The 14915-nt window shown below is 46.1% G+C and overlaps 1 protein-coding gene across 3 annotated transcripts; it reads left to right on the forward strand.

Annotated features, from left to right (window-relative positions):
• Positions 1-2145: 2145 nt before the first annotated feature.
• Positions 2146-14866, forward strand: ZNF425 (zinc finger protein 425). Of its 3 annotated transcripts, XR_006820468.1 has the most exons (5): positions 2146-2235; positions 3223-3349; positions 6424-6579; positions 9451-12593; positions 13736-14866. XR_006820468.1 is itself a non-coding variant. In XM_046020109.1 (4 exons), the coding sequence occupies exons 1-4, from the start codon at positions 2218-2220 to the stop codon at positions 11403-11405; spliced, it is 2256 nt and encodes a 751-aa protein (XP_045876065.1). In that variant the 5' UTR covers positions 2146-2217; the 3' UTR covers positions 11406-12657. The 3 variants fall into 3 exon arrangements, 2 of the variants coding, with proteins under 2 accessions (XP_045876065.1, XP_045876066.1); XM_046020109.1 differs by lacking the exon at positions 13736-14866 and having other exon boundaries at positions 9451-12657; XM_046020110.1 differs by lacking the exons at positions 2146-2235; positions 13736-14866 and adding an exon at positions 4645-4780 and having other exon boundaries at positions 3222-3349; positions 9451-12657.
• Positions 14867-14915: the final 49 nt, after the last annotated feature.

Genomic DNA, 14915 nt, shown 5'->3' on the forward strand with positions numbered 1-14915 from the left:
AGCCACCCAGGTGTCCCAAAAATATATTTTTTAAACGTTTCAAAAAAGATGGGAGACATGTTACCCTCTTACATTGTTAATAACATTGCAAGTCAGTTCAGTCAGTTCTGAAACAATCAGAGTTTAGCATTTTCTACAGTTAGAATTTTATACAGGTCATTGTGTAGTTCTTTTTCCTTGGATTTTTTAATTTTGAAAATCCTGCATGCTTCTTTTAATATGGGTAAGAAAGGAAAGATAAAGGAGTAATGAGAACTCTCCAAACTTAACACACATTTTTCTGTAAATTTAAAACTGATCAAAATAAGCCTATTCATTAAAAAAGAAAGAGGGATGCCTGGGTGGCTCAGTTATTGTGTCTACCTTCAGCTCAGGTCATGATCCCGGGGTCTTGGGATAGAGTCCTGCTCTGTGGGGAGCCTGCTTCTCTTCCTCGGCATGCCACTCCCTCTGCTTGTGCTCTCTCCCTTTCTGACAAATAAATAAATAAAAAGAAGGCAAAATGGGGCGCCTGGGTGGCTCAGTGGATTAAGCCGCTGCCTTCGGCTCAGGTCATGATCTCAGGGTCCTGGGATCGAGCCCCGCATCGGGCTCTCTGCTCCGCAGGGAGCCTGCTTCCTCCTCTCTCTCTGCCTGCCTCTCTGCCTATTTGAGATCTCTCTCTCTGTCAAATAAATAAATAAAATCTTTAAAAAAAAAAAAAAGAAGGCAAAATACACAAAAAGCTATTAAATTGTATGCTTTAAATTGGGGAATTGTTTGGTATATTAATTACATCCCAATAAAGCTGTTTTCTTTAAAAAGTAAAAGGAAATAAAGTATGTATTTTGTAGTTCCTAAAGCAACCACAAAATAAAATATAAAAAGATATATTGAAAATTATAATAAGTAAATTAAAATGTAATACTAAAACAGGTTCAAATAACCCAGAAAAGGGAACAGAGAAATGAAAAAGAGAGGAGAAGCAGATGATTAATAATAAAATGATAGATGTAAATCCAGATCTACCAATAACTACACTTATTGTAAATGATCTACACATAAAAGAGAGACTATCAGAGTAGTTGAGCAGATTGCAAGCAGCTCTATTTTAAGAGTCGGAATTCTAAGCTTTGGGCTCCTCATCTGTGACACAAACCCATCATAGGTGTAGTGAGCACCTGGTCACACCATATCATTCCCATGGGACTTGGGGGCAAGCAAATGATGTGAACTTAAAGCTCATGCTGCTTATGACCCACGAGCCTTGTGTTTTGCCAAACTAAATGAAACTATGGCAGGTGGATCTGTCAGCTTGTTCGAGGGGTGGCATTTCAGACGCTCCACATTTTTTACTGTGAGGTTTACGGCAGGAATGCAAGGCTGGTTCAATGCTCCGAAACCAATCCTTCTAATCTACCATATTAATCGTTTAAAGGAGAAAAACTACACAATAATAGAAATTTATGCATTAAAAGCATTGGGCAAAGAAAGATCCCACTCACAATACACAATCCCAGCAAACTAGGAATAGAAGAGAACGTCCTCAACCTGGAAGACTTATCTACAAAAACCTACAGTTAAATATCAGCTCGGCCTTTGTCCAAGATAGACCAGAAGTGCTCTCGCTGAAGGAGGGCCAGGTTGGGTGGATCGATTCCCAGCCTCCCGGGCCCTGGCGGGAGGATTGAGCAGATCCACACACTCTCAGAGTGCCCGGCACCACAGGCTCCGCATTTGCCTACGGTGGGGACCGACTCCCTGACCCCCTTGGCCGGCTCACGTCCCTCACAGTGATCCAACCCTCGCCTGGGGTCCGCTTCAGGGAGGAACCAATCCCCGCACCCCTTTTGCGTCCAGGGCTCAGTGAATAGGGAGTCTCCTCCCTACTTGCGGCTCACTCTGCACGTCCATTTCTCCGTCTCCCTCTCTCCAGCGCCTTTTAGCGCGTCTGGGTCTCGGTCCTCGTCGTTTGGAGACCCCCGGCAGAGCAAGATGACCTGCCACCCATGGCGCCACCGCCGCTGCGGTTCGACTCCGGCGGACGACGCTGTCTCCTCCGGCCCGCAGGGGGCGCTGTGGGGCGGGGATCAGGCTCGAGTCCCAGCGTGCACCGCGCGGGGGCTGGGCCTGCGGGGCTGGGCGGGGCAGGAGGCCGCGAGCGGAGGGAGGTGCTGCGGGGCCGCCTAGGGTCTCGGCGTCTGTCGGGCGGTGGACTCGGCGGGGACCCCAAGGGCCATGGCGGAGCTGGGTCCGGTAAGCGGGGTCGTGGAGGGTGCGGGCCGTGTCGAAATTCGTCCCGTTCGCGGTGTGGAGTGGGGTCCCGAGCCGGGGAGTGAGGTAGCGGGGGACTGTCCGTGACCCAGGACTGAGCTCCGAGCCCGCGGCCGGGGAAGGGGCGGCGGAGGTGCCGGAGTTGCTCTGCAGGGGAGCCGGAAGAGAGGGGCCGAGTGGAGAAATCCAGGGTCTTACCGGTCGTCCCCTCAGGTCACCCGACTTTTCCCGCCGTGGGTCGGGGCTCTTTGCACGTCGGGGTTTCTCTCGGGCTCTTGGTCCGGGCTCTGCTGGTGGAGGTGGGCTCTGCGGCTGCGGCTGTATAAACGGATGGAAAAAGTTGGGGGAAGGAAGAGTGGGCATGAGAGGACCTGCAGACTGTGGCTCTAGGAGATGCGGGGAAACGCGAAACCACTGGGGTTGTTAATGGAAAGTGTGAGCACTGGTTTTAGAGTTTAAAACGCATATCCTGAGCTTAATCCATGAAACTGTTAAGTTCAATTAAGTATAGTCTGCCTACCTGTGCACGTTTTCCTTCTACCCTTCCTGAAATTTCTCATCTCGTAATCTTACTAATGAAATGCCTTTTCTTCCCTTCTGCTTCTCACCCCCTCCCGCAGCAGGTGTAGGATACAGGGAACCTTTCTGGACTACTATCTTTGCAACTTCCTATGAGTCTGTAATTATTTCAAAATAAAAAGTTTTTTAAAAGTCTTGCATAGCAGTAATTGCTTGTTGCTAAGTAAAGGATTCCCCCTGCAGAGGGTACACGTCCTCAAAGGTCTGCTAGTCATTCATTCACTCTGTGGGTCCCGTGGACTTCTGTGACCCCTCTATTACATCGTTCATGGCACCATCCAGAGAGAAGGAGACTTTAGCATAGTTTCCTCTTGTCTGTTAAAGGCGTGGACATTGAAAAGACAGTAGCTTGAACGTGAAAACGTACGCATGTGCTGTTTGTGATTCCAGGTAACGATGACATTTGATGATGTGGCCTTATACTTTTCGGAGCAAGAGTGGGAGATCCTGGAGAAGTGGCAGAAGGAAATGTATCAGCAAGTGATGAAGACCAATTATGAGACTCTTGAGTCCCTGGGTAAGACGGCTTCAAAGGAATCATTTTGGGGGAAGCTGCCTACTATCAATAGGCTTTCTGTTCTGTATGAGCTACTGCTGGTTTCATATGATTCTTTGCCTAATTTACGCTCGGAATATGTCATTAACTTCTATTACGGCCTGGGAATATTTAACTTATCCCTTTTTATCTAGTGGCGTCTGCACATTTCAGTCTTATTAATTCTGCAGTCTCTTTCACCCAAACCCTCTCTTGTTTCTCCCACAGTTAGAATCACTAAATAATACAATCATCTCTCTCTCTTTTTAAGTGTACTCTTTTATTTTTTTTAACTGAGACTTTGATGCCTACTTATGTTGCCTAGATGTGATGAATTTTCTGTCCTCATAAGAACTGGGAAAATAGGTCTCTGGTAGAGGGAGAAAGAGCAGTGGGATGGGACATTTAGGTATCCCTAGAGAAATAGCGAGGGGGCAGATTTGAAGAGAAATTTGTGGAGATTATACCTTGCTCTTTATCCAGCTTGCTCTAATTCATTCATATATCATTAAAACCATTTCTACTGTTTTCACTTTAATAGGTGATCTCAGTTTAGCATGTAGCATTCTCTCCCTCCTTTGGAGTTTATAACCTCTTCCATCTGAGACACAAAGGACAAGATTGTGTGAAATCAGGGGGAAGAGAGTTCTAAGCAGAGGAAGGACTAGTGCAAAAGTTAAGGGTTGGAATATATGTGGTCAGTGTGTGGTGGGAGGCACAGGGAGGCTCCTGGAGCACATGCATAGAAGGCTAGGAGAAGGGGACGGTGATATACCAAATGACGAAGGGGCCTTTAGGATTTTATTCTAGACAAAGGGAAGGTAAGATGATGAGAGGATTTACACAGGAGTAATATGTCAACATTTGTTTAAATGTTGAGTAATTTGAGTAATTAACTCAAGTTAATTACTTGAGTTGCTATGTGGAGAATGAAAGGCAGTGTACAGCAATGAAAAGAAAGACACCAGGGGCGCCTGGGTGGCTCAGTGAGTTAAGCCTCTGCCTTCTGCTTGGGTCATGATCTCAGGGTCCTGGGATCGAGCCCCGCATCAGACTCTCTGCTCCGCGGGGAGCCTGCTTCCTCCTCTCTCTCTGCCTGCCTCTCTGCCTACTTGTGGTCTCTCTGTCAAATAAATAAATAAAATCTTAAAAAAAAAAAAAAAGAAAAGAAAGACACCAGCCAAGAATCTCAGCGGGGCAAGTGAGGTGTCATGGGGCAGCTGAACGGGGTAGTTAGTAATGAAGAGAAGTAGACAGGCTCTGGATACCTTCTGCAGGTCGCATCCAGAGTTTGCCGGCGGGTTGGATGTGGAGCCACAGGGTGACAGAAGAATCAGCTCCCCGATTTTTGGCTCGAGTATGTTGGAGGCAGTGGCTGTATTCACTGACAGGACGAAGCTTGGGGAGAGAGCCGTAAGTTTGAGATGCTTATTAGATATTTATATGGAACTATATATAAATGGGTATCCGAGAGCAGAATTTCAAGTGAAGATCAGGACTGGATTCACAAATCTGGTGTTTTTTGTTTTTTTAAAGATCTTATTTATTTATTTGACAGAGAGAGATCACAAGTAGGCAGAGAGGCAGGCAGAGAGAGAGGAGGAAACAGGTTCCCCGCTGAGCAGAGAGCCCGATGCGGGGCTCAATCCCAGGACCCTGAGATCGTGACCTGAGCCGAAGGCAGAGGCTTAACCCACTGAGCCACCCAGGCGCCCACAAATCTGGTGTTTTAAACCTGAGGCCTAGATGGGATCATCTAGGGAGAACGTGTAGATAGGACAGAGTACCGGGACCCTTCAGCTTTTGGAGTTCAAGCTCAGCAGTCTGAGGCCAGTAGGGTACGAGAGACTAGAGCCATGTGCTGATCCAGTGTTGAGTTTGGAGCTAACACAGCTAGTGTCTGTGGGCTTGGAAAATCCAGTCTGGTTTTCCCACATTTTAAAACCCAAAGGGCATTATTTACAAATGATTTTCTTTCTCTTTTGCTCTTCTAATATTGTGTATATTTGAGAGAGCACAAGCACAGGGGAGGGGCAGAGGAAAGGGGAGAAGCGGATAGTCCACTGAGCAGGGAGCCCGACGTGGGACTTAATCCTGGACCCTGGGGTCATGACCTGAGCTGAAGGCAGTTGCTTAACTGACTGAGCCACCCAAGCGCCCTACAGATGATTTTCTTTACAGGACGTCCAGATACCAGCCCCAGAGATTAGGATTTAGCAGGTCCAGCGTCAGGCCCCGGAATCTACATTTTTAACAAGCACTTCAGGTGCTGTTAATGCTGGTGGTACCCAGTGCACTTTGATAAACCCTGACCTGAGGGCTGAGCAGTCGGTGATTCTACTACCTGTCCGTTGCATCTGCTAAAATCACTCCATTGCCTTAGAACCACCCTTCTTCCCTTCATGCTTACGTCATTAGACACGTTACTGTCTCCCCCATCATAAGTGCTGTCATTGAAGGTTCCCGGTTCCTTCACTGAGTAGTTAGTTTCCTTGGATGTGGGGAGTCTAGTCAGAAGTGTTTAGTGATCGGGCTCCCTCCCTGACCCCCTGTGATTTTGCTTTTTATTGTTCTCATAATGATCATTTGTTAATGCTTTCTGCCTTATCTGTTGGCCTTTTAGAGGGGCGCCTGGGTGGCTCAGTGGGTTAAGCCTCTGCCTTCGGCTTGGGTCATGATCTCAGGGTCCTGGGATGAAAGCCCACATCGGGCTCTCTGCTCAGCGGGGAGCCCGCTCCTCCCTCTCTCTCTGCCTGCTTCTCTGTCTACTTGTGATCTCTCTCTTTCTGTCAAATAAATAAAATCTTAAAAAAAAACAAAAAACTATTGCCCTTCACTTCTCTCTCCTTTAATTTTATGAAATATTGCAGAGGACGTCTAAGCTAAACGGTTTTGGTTAGGCTAAAATTTATTGTCATTCACGTAATTTCAAGGGTTTTGATCTTTTTAACCTAACTTTGATGATGTGTCACAGGAATCAAACTTAACTGTGAAAATCACGTTTAGTAAAATACTCAGGTAGACCCAGACTGAGTCTGTGTGGACTCTCCTTGCAGGTGGCATTTTCTCCAAGCCGAATTTGATCACCTGGATAGAACAAGGGAGAATGCTGTTAATCAGAGACCGGGGACCCCTGGAGAAAAACGTGACACTTAGCGCTTCTACTGATGAGCAGTGGGACTTGCAGAAGACTGGAAAGTTGCTGTATTTGGGTGAGTATGATGGATTTAGGGTCATGACTCATTTCATTTTCCTGAATCTTCCTGGATAGGCAGCTGGACATAGTGACGAAGAAACACTGTTTTGGTGGAGAATATTAGGTTTTTTTACTCAAGTAGGAAACAAACACAAGAATGTATTACTTTTTATAAAGAGGGACGTTGTGTATGTTTCATTCAAATAAAAAAAAATTATGACCCTGGAAAGAAGTACCCGTAAAAGAGCAAATAAAGGACACACTTGCCGAGCCCGGAGAAACAACCACCTTCTCCATCACACCAGTGTGTCCGTTTGAATATAGAGAAATGGAAAACTGCCCAATTTGGTATAACATTATTTTTTATTATGCAGTTTTAGAACTTAGGTTTTGGTTTTTTTTTTTTTTAAGTTCCTTTTGAAGGATTCCTTTTTAAATTCCTTGTAAGAAAAACATTGGAAACACTTTATCACATTTTAAATACTTAAGGGAATATGTCATTTTTTAGACTATGCTAATGTTTTATTAAATGGAGACCTTCTAAGTCCCTGGTAGCCAAAGGATTCTCTTGAAGAGAAGGGGATTTGAACCCAGGGACTGTATGATGAGGTCCATCAAAGGAATAAAAGAATTACCAAGGACGTTATTTCTTTTTTTTTTTTTTTTTTTTTAATTTATTTAACAGAAAGAAATCACAAGAGAGGCAGGCAGAGAGAGAGGAAGGGAAGCAGGCTCTCCGCTGAGCAGAGAGCCCGATGTGGGACTCGATCCCAGGACCCTGAGATCATGACCTGAGCTGAAGGCAGCGGCTTAACCCACTGAGCCACCCAGGCACCCAAGGATGTTATTTCATTGCCACCGTCTCTTATTTCATTCATGTCACGAGTATATGGTCTCTACCATGTTCATAGCACTGTCAGTTATTACTTGGGCTGGGGCGGGATGGAGCGATCTACGTATCTGTATGTACATTCTGCTGTCGGAGTGTACTGTCTTCCTGACCTGACATGACACGTTAGTCGATGGTATTGAACTGTTGGACGAGTCCTCTATAAGGTAGGACTGTATACAAGTTAATAAAACAAGTGTCAGTGGTAGTAGAGTTGCAGGGATTTAGGGGAGAATGAGTGGAGTAGAAATAGCAGTTTCCCAAGAGGACTTCTAAGGAATTAGGATTTATTTATTTATTTATTTATTTATTTATTTATTTAAAAAAGATTTTGTTTATTATTTATTTGACAGACAGAGATCACAAGTTGGCAGAGAGGCAGGCAGAGAGAGAGGAAGGGAAGCAGGCCCACTGCCAAGCAGAGAGCCCGATGCGGGGCTCGATCCCAGGACCCTGGGATCATCACCTGAGCCGAAGGCAGAGGCTTTAACCCACTGAGCCACCCAGGTGCCCCAGGAATTAGGATTTAAAAAACAAAGAATGTATAGGTTTGGTTAGACAGAGAAGATCTGCAGGGGTCATACATGAGCTGAGACTCAGAAGTGGGAACAAGCCCATTGTATTTAGAAAATCTATCGCCCAATGTTATTCTTGGGAGGGTATGGACATGGAGAAGGGGAAAAATAAAGTAATGTCAGATTATCTGAGGCTAGGAAAGCCGAGGCAGAAGTTTGACTTCATCCTATAGAAAGGTAGGACCTAGAAAGGTTTCTGAGTACCAAAGAATGAACAACTTTAGTGGCTGTCCCTAAAAACTAATGTTCCCTTCCTGCCAAGTGGCACTCACCCAATAATCAGAACTGTGCCTCTGCCTGGAATAAATAATAAAGTGGTAAGAAATAGAGGAGTCAAGGAGGTAGGGAAGAATGATCTAGACGCCAGCTGTGGAGCGCTTACTAAATGACATCACCCAGTTGGAAGCATAACCTATGTTGTCGTTAAGATGACCACAGAGCATAATCAGAGTCCTTTTCCGGGGGCAGGCCCACGCTTCCCGACAGGTGAATTTTCCTCCTCTGTTAAGAGACTTAAAAAAGGAGAGCCCCAGGACTCAGTTCAACAGGTGGGAGAAAAAGCAGTTCTGAAATACAGAGGCTGCCATCGTTCTCTCCGGTTTTTGTGGGTGAAAATAAGGTGCCAACTCGTTAGCTCCCCGTTTCTTGTCATCATGGCTTTTCCTTTGGGAACAGCACTGACTGTGCTCATATTAATACCTTTCTTATAACGCGGTGTTCCTTGAAAAAGAGAATTATTTCTATAGTGTTCTTTGTGAATTTAATCACTTGCCATTTGACATTCCTAAGAAAGATGCTTCCTGTGAGCATTTCTTCCAGAAAGCTTTTCCCGAAATCTGTGGGTGAAGGGGCAAGAATATGACCCAAAGCCTTAGTTCACAAATTTCAGGAAATAGAACGGTCATATTCTCAGACTCTCCTCTTTATTTTCTCTCAACTTCTGCTTACCCTCTGAGGGTCATCCATAAGTTCACAAGATATAGTTCCCCTCGGTTTTTTTTTCCCCTCATGAAGCCATTTCTTAACACCTAATGGAAGGATTTGCATATCACAGTTAACCTTAAATATAATTCTCTTGTGGAGGCAGATGCACAGTCAGAGATCAATGAGATTCCTTTTCCCATGCTGTTAGAGATATGAAGACAATTCTTTTTTTTTTTTAAGGTTTTATTTATTTATTTGACCTTGCGATCCCAGAGATCACAAGTAGACAGAGAGGCAGAGAGAGAGAGAAGGAAGCAGGCTCCCTGTGGAGCAGAGAGCCCAATGTGGGGCTTGATCCCAGGACCCTGGGATCATGACCTGAGCCGAAGGCAGAGGCTAAACCACTGAGCCACCCAGGTGCCCCATGAAGACAATTCTTGAGGCCACCATACCCCAGGGACATTACTGGTAAGGATGGCTCTTCTTTTTTTCTCTCCAGGTGACCAAGGAACTCTCGGGGCCAAAGAGGAGGAAGACCATGTAAATGGTCTAAAGCAGGGTTCCCGTGCTATCTTAGCAGGGCAGGAAAGAAAGATCTTATCAGATCAAAGAGCTGCCTTACAGCATCCAAGTCTCCAAGAAATAGGGATTGTACATAGAAACCTCGACCTCAGAGCATCTGGTCAGGATAAGGACAATCCATGGCATAAGCTGACAGGTACTCCAGACCACCTGGAAATTCCACCAGGACCAAGATTTTATTCCTGCTTTGTCTGTGGGAAGATCTTTGGGCTAAAGAGGGACTTGGTAAAGCACAAAAGAAGCCACTCTAAGCGCCAGGCCTGTAAATACTCCAAGTACAAAAACAAATCCAGAGGGAACCCCGAGCTCAGGTGGAACCGGATGATCCCACGCACGAAGCCGCGATTCCAGTGCGGCAAGTGCGAGAAGAGCTACTGTCTCAGGTGCAGCCTGGTCACTCACCACCGGATCGTTCACGCAGGGCAGCGGCACTTTCCGTGCCCCGAGTGTGACAAGACCTTCCAGGGTGAAGCCACTTTAAAGAAGCATCTGCGTTTGCACAAAAGGGAGAAGCCATTTTCCTGTGAGCAGTGTGGCAAGGGTTTCACCCAGCGATGTAAGCTCACGGAGCACCGCAGGGTGCACACAGGGGAGAAGCCTTTCCGGTGTCCCGAGTGCCACAGAAGCTTCCGCCTGCAGAGGAGTTTGAAGGCCCATCTTTGCCAGCACAACGAGAAGAAGCCCTTCTGTTGTCCAGAATGTGGCCGAAGCTTCTCGCGGAAGGCTGCCGTGAAGGCCCACCAGAGGACGCACAGTGGAGAGAAGCCGTTCTCTTGTGACGAGTGTGGTAGGAAGTTCACCCACAAGACGAAACTCACTGAACATATCAGAGTCCATACCGGAGAGAAGCCCTTCCAGTGTCCCGAGTGTAAGAAAAGTTTCCGCCTGAGGAGAAGCCTAAAAGCCCATCTGTTTCAGCACAGTGGGAAGAAGCCCTTCCAGTGTCCCGAGTGTGACCGGAGCTTCTCTTGGAAGAATGCCATGAAGGCCCATCAGCGTTTACATAGTGAGGAGAAGCCGTTCTCCTGTGGCGAGTGTGGCAAGAGGTTTACCCGGCCCTCTAAGCTCACTCGCCATGGCAGAGTCCACAGCAGGCAAAAGGAATTCTCCTGCGGTGAGTGCAAAAAGACCTTTCCTCGGCAGTCGAGGCTCACGGAGCACCTCAAGGTCCACACCAGAGAAAAGCCCTTCTCCTGTTCTGAGTGCCCCCGGAGCTTTAGCCGACACTCGCACCTTGCCGAGCACATGAGACTTCACAGTGGGGAGGACCCTTTCCAGTGTCCCGAGTGTGACAAGAGCTTCTTCTGGAAGGCCTCCATGAAATCCCACCAGCGGATACACAGGGGCGAGAAGCCGTTTGCTTGCGGTGAGTGCGGTAAGACCTACACTCAGCAGTCACAGCTCACGGAACACAAGAGAATCCACAGTGGAGAGAAACCCTTCCAGTGTCCTGAGTGCCACAAAAGTTTCCGTCTCAAAGGAAATTTGAAAAGCCACCTGCTCCAGCACAGTGACAAAAAGCCATTCTCCTGTGTTAAATGTGGCAAAAGTTTCACTCAGCAGTACAGGCTCACTGAACACATTCGAGTCCATAGTGGGGAGAAGCCCTTCCAGTGCCCCGAGTGTGACAAGAGCTACTGCATAAGGGGAAGCTTGAAGGTCCATTTGCATACACATAGTGGAGAGAAGCCCTTCAGGTGCTCGGAATGTGGCAAGGGGTTCCTCCAGAAGAGAAGTTTGAAGACCCATCTGCACCATCACAGAGGGGAGAGGCCGTTTTCTTGTGATGAGTGTGGAAGGAGCTTTACGTACATGGGGGCCCTGAACACCCACGTTGCGGTACATGCCAAGGAGAAGCCCTTCAGTGTCTAGGTCAAGCAGTGCAGAAAGGAAGCAGTGACAGCTTTCAGCTGGAACCCGCGGCTCTTGGAACCATGGCATAAGCTGGATGAGGAATTCACAAACGCTGGCCTCATACACTGGCCAGCTGCGCAGCAGGCAGGGCATGATGGCTGCTTGACAGAGACTCCCAGTGGTCCAGACATCTCTGCTCTGTAATCCCCATGGGCAAGGCCTGCCAGTCATGGAAGGAGCATTTTCTTTCCGCTTCCTGTTCCCAGGCCTCCTTATTTAATTTGTGTTGAAGTTTTCAGTGTTCTCTTAGTGAATTTTCATTTTCTCCCGCGTGGTGAGAGAGCATCTGTGTCTCGGGAGGATTTCTCTCTGTTGCCAAAAATAAATGTCATCTCCCATCTCCTTTGTTAACGGTGGCACACATAAGTGTCATTTCCCCTCTGGATTAATTTAATTTAAATCACCTAAAAGTCCACGATTGCAAGTAACAAAGACTTGTATCTAACCCCTCTGCATTTTCAACAGTGTATGTCAATTCGCCAAGAAACAGACTTGCCTTAATATTGGGGTCTCTTAGGTAAATACCAAAGGGAAAAATACTGCCATTCCAGGACGTCACTCCATTGTTTTGTTCTGTGGCTTAATCTGTCATCATAAGGTGATTTTCCAGTCTGTTCTAGCAAACCTTTGTCTATCTTTTGGACTGTCTTTTAATATCATTCCTACAAAAATGTATAGATTTGCTTCCTTAGGAAATCCTTGGGGCTTATGTAAATTTTCCATTTTTATAGTACATGGTGGTCGTGGATTACCTGAATCAGCCGGAACCAAGGGCACCCTGCAAATCAGCATTTATACAAAAAGGAGAGATGCCACCTCCGGTTGGTCCATCCCTGCAAGCATCTCGTGAATCAGTGGTGCCTTTGTGCAAAGAAGAAGACACTTTCCCTAACCCATGCCAAGGCGCGTGTGGGCTGGACGTCAACCTTGGCTGGCCTTTTCACCAGCGTACCTCAGGACAACTCTGTGCCTGCCTGGCAGACATGTGGAAAATACAGGCCCTGGGGACCCTCCCCAGATGTACTGAGTGACAGTCTTTTCAAGTGAAATTCTTTGAAAAGTTTCAGAACATGTGATGTAGAAAGCGGCGAAACCGGAAGAAGGAAAGCTCTGTTTGAAAGCATTCTGTCATCCCGTGAAGTTAAGGTTAGGCCTTTTCCTTTCAGCCTTTTCTCTCCTCTGTTTTGTAATAAAGCTGCTTGTGATGAAAGCTTCTTACATTAGGGATGTATTAGCTCAGGCTATAACAAAATGCTACAGCCTGGGTAGCTTAAACCACAGAGACTAATTTTCTTACAGTTCTGAAGGCTAGACGTCCAAGGTCAAGGTGCCAGCAGGGTTCTGATGAGAACTGGCCTCCTGGGTCCTCATATGGCTTTTTCTTTGGGTGCGGGCGAATCTCAGGTGTTCCTTCCTCTTATTAGGAGGACACCAATCCTATTGGATTAGGGCCCAACCCTGTGACCTCTTCATCTTAACTAATTGATACTGGAGAACCTAAAGATGTGCACTAGACCTGAACAAAGTGAATGAGGAGGCACAGAGATTAGGAGTGCTGTGCTTTCCTAAATGGGAAAAAATACCAAGAATGGTGAAGAAGCACCTGCCCCCCCCCCCCGCAAAAAAAAAAAACAAAAAACAACCAAACTAACAGCTAGCTCTATGTGTCTGTCCGTCTCTCTTCTGAGCCACAGCTTGGGTAGTGATGTCATGTGTTCTCTCTTGGGTGCTGATGACTTTCAGGTCTACAGATCCATATCCATAGTTGAACTTCCTCCTGAGTATTTCTGACTTCCATAGGCATCTCACACACAAAATGCCTCAGAAAGGACTCCTTGTCCGTATCAGCCCTCATTCTGCACGTCCTCGTATACTCTTCTGTGTTTCCCACCTCTAAAGTCGCACTAACTAGTCTCCAGATCTGATAATGATCTAGGTTTTCCTACACCCAACCTGTCTTCTAAATTCCTCCCAAACCCCCTTCTTTATCTCTACCATCACCCCTAACTGAAGCCAACTTTTAAAAATTGTTTAGTGTTCGTATTAACAGTTTTTTCGGGCAGTGCATTCATCCCCCTTGTAACAGATTGGTTTTCCTAAAATGCAACTCAAATGTTATTCTCCAGATAATACTTTTAGAAGTTTGTGATTTTATTATAAATGCAAACTCTAACATGACATTAGGAAAAAAACCTCCAAGCTGACCCAGACCTGCCTTTTCAGCTTAAGCTTGTTACCTCTTTACCATATGAATTTCACTCTTACCAAATGACTGCTCTCTTTCCCAGGTGCATCCTGTCCTCATAACTCCTCCCTCATCTTCCTAACTCCTGGTTGCAGCATTCAGTCTCAACGCCAGGAACGTCTGGGGTATGCGCACAGTGTCAGCGCATCCACGAAACTCCTTTCTCTAATAGCACTCTTCGCATCCACCTGTAACCTGCCTGCTTCCCTCATAGACTGAACCCCTGCCAGGGCTGGAATTTGATCTTGCTTTTGCATTTTCTCCATCCAGATCAAGCCGTTCTGTGGCTTAATACTTGGATCTATATTATACCCACTTACACAGGGCGGGCGGGGTGAAGGAGCACCGAACCACATAGGACTTGATTATGGACTTGAGGGTTCTAGGGAATCAGGTAGACACAGCTGCAAAGCAGCTAGCAGGAATAGTTGGATGTGTGCATGTTCTCAAAAAACCCTGAAACTCTACCAACCCCCTTCTGAATGATCCCGCAGACTAATTTTAGAACCCATAAAGAGATCTAAGTTTAAGTGGCCCAACAAGACAAAATCAGAAGATGAATTCACTCCATATAAATTTAAAGTAATAGAGAATTCTGGAAGATACCTTAAAATCAGTACACTTCATTCATCAAAATATAAATGGATTCTAACATTTAAAAATACTAATAAAAAGTGAAGAAATGATATACAAACAAGTGGATATGAAAAAGAGCCTTGGAAACGAGAAGATAAAGTTACTGACTCACCTGAGACCCTGAATAGAGCAAGCTTTAGGAATCTACCCAGAATGAAGTAGAGAGAGAAATATGAAAAAGTATGAAAGCAGTGAAGATACACACAGAATTGAGAGCTTCCAATGTATAACTAACAGTTCCAGAAGGAAAAAAACAATAAGGGGAGTGGCTGAGTAGCAATACCTCAAAATGGCTGAGAGGTTTCCAAAGTTCTCAACTGAGAAGTGCACTTCCATTACATAGGAGGATGGTAAAAATTAATCCACACCCACAGTGATGGTGAAACTCGCTTCAGGAATAAGGAGAAAAATCGGGGCATTTGGGTGGCTCAGTGAGTTAGGCATCTGTTTTCGGCTGAGGTCATGATCTCAGGATCCTGGGATCAAGCTCCAAGTCAGGCTCCCTGCTCGGCAGGGAGTCTGCTCCTTACCCCTGTTCATGCTCGCTCTCTCGCTCTCTCTCAAATAAATCTTTGAAAAGAATAAAG

Source organism: Meles meles, chromosome 10 (genome assembly GCF_922984935.1).
Source record: "Meles meles chromosome 10, mMelMel3.1 paternal haplotype, whole genome shotgun sequence".
NCBI lineage: Eukaryota > Metazoa > Chordata > Mammalia > Carnivora > Mustelidae > Meles > Meles meles.

What these genes read in the sequence shown, in the direction of transcription:
- ZNF425 (XM_046020109.1), top strand. An exon ending in TGAGACTCTTGAGTCCCTGG is followed by an intron (nt 3,350 to 6,423) that starts GTAAGACGGCTT and finishes CTCTCCTTGCAG; the next exon opens with GTGGCATTTTCTCCAAGCCG. An exon ending in TGGAAAGTTGCTGTATTTGG is followed by an intron (nt 6,580 to 9,450) that starts GTGAGTATGATG and finishes TTTTCTCTCCAG; the next exon opens with GTGACCAAGGAACTCTCGGG.